The sequence below is a fragment of the Rhopalosiphum padi genome, chromosome 2 (assembly GCF_020882245.1).
Source record: "Rhopalosiphum padi isolate XX-2018 chromosome 2, ASM2088224v1, whole genome shotgun sequence".
NCBI classification, from domain to species: Eukaryota; Metazoa; Arthropoda; class Insecta; order Hemiptera; family Aphididae; genus Rhopalosiphum; species Rhopalosiphum padi.
This window is the reverse complement of record NC_083598.1, coordinates 38,553,938-38,566,781: the sequence shown is the minus strand read 5'-3', so window position 1 is coordinate 38,566,781 and position 12,844 is coordinate 38,553,938. Positions and strand designations below refer to the sequence as shown.

The window sequence follows — 12,844 nt, the reverse complement described above, 5'->3', positions numbered from 1 at the left end:
AGAGCACTTAAAATAATTTAAAATTCACCTTAGTAAAAATAGACGGCGTTATTCATAATCGCTTTTCAAACACAATATTTGCATAAAATGAAAATACAACATTTTTATCAAAAAGGTAAATGAGTGTTTAATATCAAGTTTTATTGCAAGTAATTTATTACATTTTCACGAACATGTCAGTGCAAAATATATATAATAAGGTTACAAGTTAATCATATTGTTATTTTCAAACTTTTTACATAAAATGAAGCGACATTTAAACTCTGTCATATGTATAATTAGTAAACAAGATGAGGTTAGAGAAACTATTGATTGATTTTTATTAAATCGCTTCCTCGATTGGGACAGTTTTGTAATAAAACCCTCGTGACGTGACAAATTGTCTAAGAGTTTAAACTGTCAGTCTGCTAAACCTTTTCCATAGTTCCATATACTTTACATTTTCGACGAAGATAATAACCTAACCTATTTTATAAACATACATTTCAAGCATAAAAATTGCCAAGATCTAACGATGTCGTCTAATGTAATAAGTAATACATTATTTCAAACATAAATTAATTATAATATACTTTGTATAGTCTAAATATAAAGCCTATAATCTATATAATTTTTTCTTCGCGCGTTATTTAATAACGCGCTTAGGTCAGAGATTCTGTTTTTAGTATAATTATGCGTTGTTCATAAATGAACATTAAAAAAAGACGTTAGGAATGATATGTAAGGAAATGAGTCAAAATTATTTTAAAATATAAAGTTCTGGAAAGGAATAAGACTCGTGTGAGCAGTAATAAACCTTATACCTACTGATTAAAATTCCTCCTCCAATCATCTACCAGGATTTGGTTTGATGTATGGCAAAATACTTGGCACAAAGTACCACAAAGAAAAACAAATAATACTGTCTATAGACTCTGTAGCCCACCGAATAAAGTATAATATACAACGATAAAATATGCACCTCGAATTAATGTGGTTTAGTCACTTTTATTTTTATTTATAATATTTTTACGTATATGAAAGTGACCTTTATTATAATTTCACAAACGACTAATTTAAGTTAAAAAAGAGAAATCTATTAATTAACACCCCGACGTTTATTATAAAATTTTTCTTAAACAGTTTTATTAAAAATACCTTCTTTGTATAAAGAGCTAAAAATTATTTTTACTACCGTAATAGTGATTTATTTTCGATTTTGTCTTAATATATTATAATAAATTAATATTCTTTACTTTATGTGTTTTGCTATAATATTGTTAGGAAATAACATTTTATACACAGTATAATATTACTATGTTAAATATAAAATTTAATAAAATAAAAATAATAAGCTTTTTACGATTGATGTCTGTCAATCAAAACTTGGTTAGTTTTTAGTTTCTATTTAGTAAATAGTTTTAAATCTGTTTTCGAAATGTAGGTCGTCTGATCATCCGAAACAAAAAATAGCCAAATAAAAATTAGGTCATTCATATATTTTCATCCTGTCGCTTTAAGAAATGTCTAAATATTATACCGAGCTGTATACATTATTACACAACATGGCATATATTAAATTATCCCGGATTAAATATTTATATTTAATACTAGATAGCATAGCGATATGTAATATAAACTTTTACAATATGTCATAGTAAAGGTACTCATCCGAAAGAGTCATTTAAAAGTTTTCGTATAAACTAAAGTGGTTGTTTAGCTTTTGAAAGCATAAAAGTCGACACCTTTAAGACGCTTAGGCTATTATATTATATGAATAGAGACTAAGAAACTATCAAAATTCAGGGATAATACTTAAATAAAAATTTAGTTGGTAGAAAAACCTGTGAATATTTTGAATGTAAAGTAAAATATTATTTTGATTTCACAAAAAATTAAGAAGTAAACAATTTTACTCATCTTCATAATATAGTAGTGGCATTTTATGCAAAGTTGTAATGTATTATCACACGTGTAAAAACATAATGAGGGTACTATAATATTAACCGTTAAAAGTGATGCTTTTCTTTATATGTCGATTTTACTTTAGTAAATAAAAATGTATTCTTTATAATGTAAATATTTTAAAATTTTGTGATATAAATAAATATATTAGACAATTTTGTACGATTGAAACTGCAGCTTATTCATCTACACGGGTATGTATCGAAATTGCCTACACAACGCGCCGGTTAATGAATTTATATAATTTATTATAATTAAAAATAAGTGAAATTGGCGACTGGCATAATGTAAAATAGGATTCTGATCTACATCATTATTATGTAAGGCATTATAACATGTGTTAAATTTAAACATAATGATACTAATAACGGTTTTTAACAAAGGTGAATGATGAATCATTACATTTTTTAGAAAAATGTGCTGTATTATAACAAATTTTTGCTACAAAATATAATGGAAGACAAAAAAAAAAAACACATTATTTTACAACAAATATATTCCTCGTTCCGCTGTGAACCCAAAAATACCAGGAATAATAGATTTCATTGTTTTATAAACGGAAAACCTTACGCAACTACACTATTGTTAAATTGCTGTCAAATGTTGTGTGCTTGATTTAGTCTTAGTAGAATATTAGAAAAAACAGGATTTTGTGTTTAAAAGTTGAATCGTATTTTATAACAACGGGTTACACATAATATATATTTAGGTTATATCACAAAATCTATTAGATGTTTTAAGGTATTCTTGAAATTCCAAGTAAAAATAAAAAAAAAAAGTCCGATTTATTTTGTGTCTTGAATTTAACTAAAAAGTTCTGTGAATACTTCTCGCATTATTGAACGCTATATACAGGCAATCACATACTAACGAACCGAATCGTTTCTACTATAACTACATTTCATCAAGGAGATTTACATATATTGTTATTTTTTATCATTGAACTAATGATGCAGAAAGAACCCTTTATTACATACAAGTAATCCACTATATAATATAAGGTGTGAATATTGCCAAAAATACAGTTAACCATTAATAAATTATATATAGGTATTTCCTTGTATTATTTTTACCCTTAAAGTTTGTGTTTTTATATAAACTACTACAAACAAATTGTTATAAAATACACGAAGTGTTTAATGGTGTATATTTACAAGGTAAAACGATTCATGATTATACATAGATATATTTTTTAAAGCTTTGATAAGTTTTACTTTTTAATTGTATAGGATACTGTTCTTGAAGGTTTAGGTTTATGTATCGAATGGTTGTACTGTAAACTTTTTCTTAATAAAATAAAAATGAAGATTATATAAAAGTTTTAGTTTTAATCATCTTATGAAATGTTCCTTATTGTTTTTTTTTTTTTTTTTGATTGAACATATAAATATAATGATAATCATTAATTTATTAAATAATATCATACGTATAACATCTTTATTTTTATGTAACTTCTCTCATGACGTAGACTAAATTTATCAAACAATAAAGTGATTTATAATATTTTATGTATTCCTCATAACTCTGAAGAACTTTTTTTATTTTAACAAATTTATATGAATTTTACTATATAATATTATAAAAGTACGAACAATTATTTAATCATACATAGTTAATAATTATATACATATTTCAATTTTGTAAATAGTAACTCGGTCTGTTTATAAGTTTACAAAGACTTTAGATTATTTGATTTGCGAGTAGTGCATAATATGTAATACTAATACAATTCTCATAAAGTTGATATTTACCACCACTAGGATTTATTTATATTTATACACATTGTAAACAAAAATTTGAAAAATAAATATATCTATCAAGAAAAAAAAAGCCACAGGCCCACAGCCCATAATTATTTATTTATGTTAACGTTTATTGTAATTGTATTCTTTACTGAGATATTTAGATACTTATATGTTTAGTACTTATTGGTTTAGGTGAGAAAGTTAATATTTTGCAGTAGTTGGTAATTTAAGAAATACAAATATCATGCATTTTCAACCATTTTGAAAGTAAACGTGGAGATTAGAACATAAATATGTATATAAAACTAAGTGGTTTTATATCATCTGCGTTAATATCTTTATCCTCCACACACTATTACGAATAATTATCATTTATCATAGTTAAACAACGTATACTATAACGTAACTGTCATAATATAATTATTACACTTATTTTAGATCTTAAGCGTAGCGATGAATTTATTAATTATAATTTTTAGAACGATGTATGTTATTCAATTTTAACAAAACAAAATATATATCTGTCCGTAACTACATTTTAAGAAATTAAGAATGTTTCAAACTTAAACTTTGCGGATGGTTTCTGTATTAAATCATTTGCATCTAATTTATATTTTTGGAAGTGGATAGTAATAATTATCAAAACACGTTGACAAGATTTGAGTATATTTAAACGTAAAATAATGGTTTTTTTGTTATTCAAAAATATTGATATTAAAAGCTTAAAATATTCCGCTATTATTAAATTATAATTTCCTATACACAATGACAATTTTAAAATGTCGAGACTATTTTTAAGCTACTTATTTGAAAATTTAGGATTTTTTTTTATGTAAATGTTTATAAGAATTTAAAGCACTGTAAAAAAGTTTGAAAATGTAGTTAACATATTGTTATTTTAAAAATATAAAAATACATAGGTATTAGGTAGTTAAAATATTGTTGAATAATAATTTTTTTCTGCTATTATTATTAATTATTATGTTATTATTAAAAAAATATATTAACCACTGGGATTCAAACTTTTTGCAATAATTATGTATATTTATTTATTTTTTATATGTATCCAGTGAAATTTTCCTAATATTTCTAATAATTTTAAGTTATTACCATGAACCTTTTCATATTGTTATATATCGTGGTATTGCTATTAAAAGTTAGTAATAATATTATATGATATTCCTTATATTATAATAATTATTATATAATATATACTCGTAATATATTACATATCCAATGTTTTTGGTACAAATCTGTTCAACGGCGGACTACAACTTCGAATGAAAATTAATAGAAAAATAAATTACTTTTAGTAATATAAATTATTCATAAAATATTCTTAGACATAAATTAGGCTAACAAACAGTTTTCGTTCAGAATTGTTTTTCATACCCAATTATTTATCATTGAATTCAAATTTAACATTTTAAAATATCGATTTACTTAATTGAGATGCTTATAGTTTAGGTTTTGATACTCAAAACCTTCTATGTGACTGTGTGATTTCTTCGGATTTTAATTTTACATTGCATCATATTAAATAATCAACTTTTATTTTTGTTATTTCACATAAGTATAGTGTTTAAAAATGTAATGTTTAAAAAAATAAGTCATATCTATGAAAATTTAAAATATTATTTCTACAAGATATAAGTATCTATATTGTGTTGAATTAAATACAAAAAACAAATTATTATTTTACCTAAGTTGAGAAATCAAAGTATAATAATATTAAATATTTTCAGTAATTTGAGGTTTTGTTGTAGGTACTTACACAAATTAGTCTAGATTGAATAATACAAAAACAACAATAGAATTTAATTCGTTGTTAAATAATACAATTTAATTGATGATAATAATGTATTTTAAAAGTGATTTTATTGGTATAATTGTAAGAGCTAGATTATCTTTATACTTTTGTGTACATAACAAACGCATGTAGTTAATCAAATATTTTTAATGTTTCAACAATTATAGCTTTAAAATGAAATGCACAATGAAGCTTAGAAAATGACGAGAACTTTAAATGATACAATTGTATTCAAGTGGTATCATTGTAAACACAAAACACAAATTACCCGTTAATGCGAAATAATTTAATCATCACGAGTAGAAGAAATAAGATATTAATTTGCATACAAATCTTAAATCTTTTAACAGTAGCAGCTTTGCGTACTTTGGATTTAAATCATAGGAAATCAACTTTTATTATGGCAAATTTAGTTTTAAGTATAAACTATTTTTATTTATTTTTTTTAATTATTCAGTGTGTATATTGACTAATTTTAGTATTTTTTCTGTAATAGTAAATTATATATTATATATCGAGTCAAATACGAATTACCGTACAACGGTGTGAATAGGTTCGTGATTTAAATAGACAATAGCTTAAAATTATTAATCTAAATATTTTGATGATATCATTGTTGTATAGTAGAGCATAATAATATATGTAACATTTTAAAGTCCTCATGATTTTTTTTTTATTTGAATAAAATAAGTAGAATTGGTTCGTTATTATACAAGGTGATTCATTTACCATAAAACACTCATTATTTCAAAAAGTAATCATGTTTTTGAAAATATTTTTTACATAGTTACAAGTTGTTAAAAAACAACATTTTTAAAAAAAAATTATATTTTTAAATATTTTTTATCCTTATATTTTTTTAAGTTTTTTACTTTTTTGAAAGACAACATAGAGTTTTAATTTCATATTCCAAAGCAGAATAAATTTCTGAGTATTTTGGTACATAAAATTCGAATTTAGGACGAGTAGTTTATGAGTTATTCTTATTTAAAGTTATGACAAGCGGAGTAGTGAACAGACATTTTGCGGGGTAACCCCGTACCACTCTACTCCACGCATAAAAACTTTAAATACTTATAACTCATAAACTACTCGCCCTAAATTCAATTTTTATGTATCAAAATACTCAGGAAATTAATATGATTTGGAATATGAAATAAAAACTCTATGTTGTCATTTAAAAAAGTAAAAAACATAATTAAAAAAAATATAATTTTTTAATAAAAACTTCGTTTTTTAACAACTTGAAACTATGTAAAAAAATATTTTCAAAAACATGATTACTTTTTGAAATAATGAGTGTTTTATGGTAAATGAATCACCCTGTAATCTGTTTGTTTGTTACTCTATATGTCATCACAATTTGAACTTTTAATTACTCATACAAAATGATGGATAACTTAATTTTTATTTTTATTCTAGTTAATACCCTTATGAGAAATAATGAATTATGTTTTCGAACCTTGGGTTATAAAATTAGATAAATTATTTTGTGAAATACCAGGAATTTTATTCTTTTGCCCTCTTTAAGTACTAATAATTTAGATTAAATTTTTCAACTAGAAAAAATTTGAGAATTTGAGAATTCAATCATTTTCTTCTATTATAAAAAGTGTTTTTAGACATATAAACAATTAAATATGAAAATACACACCATTTTATGACCAAGAGAAAGCTTTTCTCAGGATCTAAATAATAATAATTTATTATTATTACATTTTAATCCAATTGTATATTTATATTGTTTTTAGAATAATAAGTTTTGCCCCGATAATAACAAAATCAGATAAAATAGTATACCCTATATCAATACATGTATATAGAAGCATACTGCGTTTGTGGGTGTTTTTAAGCTAAACAACTGAGTAATAAATGTCAAAATTGTATTGAAGATAAAATGAAATTCCGTTCTAAACGTGTTCAAAGACACGCGGATTAGGGCTATTGTAACTTCGTAAGACAAACTTACTTTATTTTATACAAACTAACTGATTTACGTAATACCCTTGCATAGAAAATGAAAATAATATTATATTATTATGTTACATTGCTACATACTTATTTTTATAAACAAATAATTAACTGTCATCACATTATTTTTGTGTAAACCAACCTATTATTTACCACCCCTGTTATTCACAAATTCGTAATGTATTATTCACACGTAGATGAGTAGATAATAATTATCTTATGCTATTATGTAACATAACTAAATTAAACACTATATTAAATTATAATTTAAATATTATTTGTATTCGTAGCAAAGACTTCGGATGAATAAAACATACTGTGATGTGCTTAGAAATTTAAGCTTAGTACCACAGTGCTACTATACTGTTATGAGTTAAAAATGTTTGGTATTATATTAAATTATGAGTTCTAGTACTATAAGTAGGTACGTAAAAAAATAATAAAAAAAATAATGAAATGTTTAGATTTCGATAAATAAAATAATTATCACTTACATTATTGAAGCATTTAGTCTTAGAAATTGTATAATATAACTAGTTAATTACAAATTGACCAACGTAGACATTTTTATGTACCTATTTTTTTTTTTAACAATAATTAATTTTTGTTAGATATTAGCTTAATATTTAAAAGTATAAATATTTTTTCGAAACAAACATAAATTCTTCAAACCCCTGAAACAATTTAATAGCATATATTATTAACATATTTAAATTTGGTTATTATTAGTGATTTTAAATATAAATATTATAGGTATTATAAATACCTAGTTAATTATAGCCTATAGATTTAATAATGATTTTGATTTAAGTTTTGAAAAGTAATATAATATTGAATAATATTAAAAAAACCAAAACGCTATCTGATGCTGTCATGATACCTATCAAATATTTAAAAAAAACCTATTTACAAATCCTATATTAATACATTGTTATTATAACGAAAAATTAATATTTTTTTTTTTTAGGCAGGTAATATGTATCGACGACACGAGTCGCTGATCAGTCAGGTGACCAAAACGGCAGATGACGTACCTATGATCGTGACTAGATTGGCGAGCACGGAAAAGAACGACATTGATTACTATCCCTTTTCACAAGTACTGCGAATACGTGTCCTACAGGTAATATTCAAGGATTTGGTCACATATAAAAGAGGGATGTTTATATGGGGTTAATATAAAATCCTTTTATTGATCATACATGGAAACGAATGTAATTTATACACGCAGATGACGTGTGTGTCGAAGATTATCACGAGTGATGGTTCGTAATTCGATATAAAAGGGTTTTAAATCTGGAAATTGAATCATTGAAATGAAATTAATTTATCGCAAAAGCAAATTCAGATTTAAAATATTAGTAGTTTTTGCGTACATTTTAGTACCACAAGCAATATTAAATGTTTACTGTAAAATATATATCTTTTTATGCACGTTTTACGTGATAATTTCTGTAATATTCTATAAATATTCGGTAACGCGAAGAAATTAACAACAAACTATTTATGGTAAATATAAAAATGACAATGGTTAATTTGAGTAATACATTATTTTATTATAGGAAAAACTATTATACTGTGTGTTCCAAAAGTATGACCCTAAGTGACCTAAGTATTTCTGTAATACCATGACACATTAAGATATTTACATTTTTTTTTTTTTATTTGATCTGTAATATTAAATAAAATTTTAATTTATTGACAATATATTAAATTGTCTTGTAAGCTAAGTATACTGATAAAAAAAAGTCATTTAAACGTATTGATTTTTTGTGGAGATAATTAGATTGATAGAGAATTTTGATGTTTTGATATATAATAATAATAACATCAAATAATAGTGATAATAATAATAATAATAATATAATGATTATATAATAATGTTTATAAAGAAATGCTACGTAGTGTCAACCGCTATTGTGTCAATGTCTTTTTTTTTGTGTAAATAAATGAAAATAAAATAAAATAAAATGTTACAAAAAATGTTCATCTCGGTTGTATTTGATAAAGTCTTCCAAATATTTAATGAAACTTTCATCTAACCAAAGAAAAGTGTTAGCTGTTTGGATTTTATTGTGTGAATGTTATTATTGGTACCTTCTCTATTGTTTTGGTTATATGTTTGAATTTCGTTTCTTTATTATTTTTTCTCGCATATGCCGTGCCACCTTTTTAAGCCATCTATTTTTTCTTTTTCTCCTAAATAATAGTAAATCTTATGTTTATTGGTAGTTTATTTTAATACAAACATTATTTTTATAAAATCAAATAATCAAAATAAAATATGAGCAAGTAGGTACCGCTCTGCTGTAGAGTGTTAAATTTGTATTCAATGATATACCATTGTATGCGGAAAGCAATTCTGAGCGGATACGGTCGATTACTCTATATTACGAATAGTATTTTTCATGATATGATTTTGATATTGCTATTAAAATAATTTGTTTTACTAATAATATCACGGTAAGTTGATTCAATTTTTGACGAAATCATTACATTTTTAAATATTTTAAATATTTAATTATCATGATAATATAATATTTTTATAATATATTATATTATTGTTTTTAACTTTTGAATCAATACTTTATTGTAAAACAGTGTGTATGGGTTCTTGGTATAAATTAATTTATATATTTTGAAAATGTAACCTTGTATAGTTAAATTAATAATATATGTAAAAGTATTAAGTCCCCCATGAATAATGTTTTTAAATTATAACAAAATAATTAACATCATTAATCATCGTTTAAATATTTGCTTACACAAATCACCCTCAAAATGAAGCGAACATCAAAAAATATTTTCAGCTACTTATCGTGTATACAGAAAAAACACAGATCATTGTAAAAAAATACATTTATTGCTTCGCTCAGAATCCAAAAACTCTGGCAGGATACAGTTATCAGGATAGGTATTGATCAATATTGTCTATTTTCACTACGTTGGAATAATAATTAGCATAATGTAGTATTATATTAATATATTATTATATCAAACATTTGAGACCAATCATCGTACTCTAAGTGGAATCTGGATAAAATACAAATCCTAACATTTCATCAAAAGCTTAAACAGTAGCTGGCTATAAAAATCAAAAATCAATTCTTTGAAGTACTATATTATATGTATATTTACCCAATTTTCATTTTTAAAAGTGTTACATAATATCAATCGAGAATTCTTTCTAGCCAAAAACTATTTCGTAGGAAAATAAAACTAATAAATTAATCAGTTTATTAAAAATAATCATACAAATCAAAATGTTTGTACAATTAAATTTATTAATTTTGAATTATGTTATTTAAATATTTTGTAATTTGAAAAATAATTTGTATATTGTACAAATTGAAAATCAAAATAATAGAGTGTTTGTTTATGTACAATGCACTGATATTATTGAACGTGGTTTTGTAAATTTGGATTTTACGTGAATGTAAAGTAAGCACATATTAAATATAAAAAGTAAATAGGCTTATTATGTATATCATACTGGCAGTTAAACAATATTAACCATGATTTAACTTTTTCGAGTTTGAATTTTATAAATGGAAAATATAAGTACTTACTACAGTATGCACTTTGTTGTTGGTACTCATTTATGTGAATTTATGTTTAAAAATATTCAATAAAAAAAATTAATATCCTTGTATGTATTTTTTAGTATATAATACATTTTATTAATAATTTATTAGTAATGAATATTGTGTTTTTATAAAATGAGCAACAAATATTTAATAATTTGAAAATATACGTTTATTTTACAAATACCAATCTCTCAAAAAATAAATTTCAACCAAAACAATTTAATAAAATGAAATATATTTTTTATAATAATAAATCGAATTTACTTTTATACATCAACATTGGAACAGATTTTACAATATAGTATCAGGTAAATCACTTGAGCTAGTATGTAAACACAAATTTCCATATTAAATTTGAAAGCGTTTGTTGTAGCAATCTAAGATAGATTATTTTTAAGCTATTTTGATAGTTTTTTTTTTTATTATTCTGTAATTGTTTTCGACATTAAGTGAAGAATATTTCCAATCTATTGGTTTTAAATGATATTCGTTTGTCTGAGAAAAACAATTTTCAGAGTAACACAATTGTTTTAAAGTTTTATGTAGCATATTGTTTAATAAGAACGTAAACTGTAGATGTTATTTAGAAATTCGAATTCGCCCAAATTACAATTACTTTTTGAAAGTTTTTCAACAAAAACGACAAAATAACTGGCTTCTCACAGAATTGTATTCCAATGCGATTACAAATTACAATTGGCATTTATCATCAAGAATAATTATTCAGTAGTTTAATACATAGTTAGGGTAAGCAGTAGTGCCAATATATTAGTTAGCTACAATAATAATTGATTTCATGTTTAATTTGATTAAATGTTTATTCAAGAAGTCAATAAACAACATCTATATAAATAAAACAAAATTTTCTGATTTTCAATTATACGTAAACATCATATAATAATTTATATTTATTAAAAACTAAAAGGAATCTGATCCGCTTACATTAAAACTACATATGTGATAAAATAAAATGTACGATATATTAATTAATTACTCACGTTGGATGCAAACCGAGTGAATAAAATATGATATACCATTTATTTATACTAATACAATGATTTAAAAATTATAGAAATTGCTATGATGTAGGTAGAAGGTAGAAATATGAACTCTTTCGATTCACTCATTTCGGTTGTACGGCGATAAGGTGTATTAACCATAATTTATATAATAACTATATAGTTACTATGTCAATTAACATTATTATTTAACAATTTGTAAGCATTAAAAAGCGATAAATCTTTCAAAAATAATTCTTTAAAACTACACTTTCTGAGATTTTTTTACATTTTCGACAGTATAATTGGTAGTTGGTCGTTTTTTATTACTATAAAAGAAAAATCAAAAAATGAAATCTATAAAGTGCCATTAAAAATAGAAAGTTTATTTTATTAATTAAACATTTTTCTAGAGAAGTATATCTAAAATAATATGTGACTTTTGATAACAATTTTCCTATGCCAAAAAAATGCAGTGCTTTAATATTATTTTAAGCTAAATATTTATAGGTATTATTAATGATTTTACTTTAAACATTAGACTGGCAACTAGACAAGTATGTGTTTGTTGTAAATTATATGGCTTATCCATAAGCTTTTGTGTAATATGTTTCTACGTTATGTTATATAAGTGGCTTTTCCGTAATTGTTTTCGATTCACGAATTTGGGCATAACAACTTAATCACGTTCATATTACCACTTAGAAACTTGTTTTGAACTTTGGCAATACATTCTGTGCTACTTTATAAGTTATGGAACGTGTTTCTTGATCGAGTAATCATTTTAGT

The 12,844-nt window shown here is 23.6% G+C and overlaps 1 protein-coding gene across 2 annotated transcripts in view; it reads left to right on the top strand.

The window, feature by feature from the left end:
- Positions 1 to 12,844, top strand: part of LOC132922858 (uncharacterized) — a 139,805-nt gene that overhangs the window by 29,173 nt on the left and 97,788 nt on the right. For both annotated transcript variants that reach the window (XM_060986576.1, XM_060986577.1), the window contains one exon: positions 8,438 to 8,593. In XM_060986576.1, coding sequence (XP_060842559.1) covers positions 8,447 to 8,593 — 147 coding nt within the window. In that variant the 5' untranslated portion in view covers positions 8,438 to 8,446. The remainder of the gene's footprint in view (positions 1 to 8,437; positions 8,594 to 12,844) is intronic.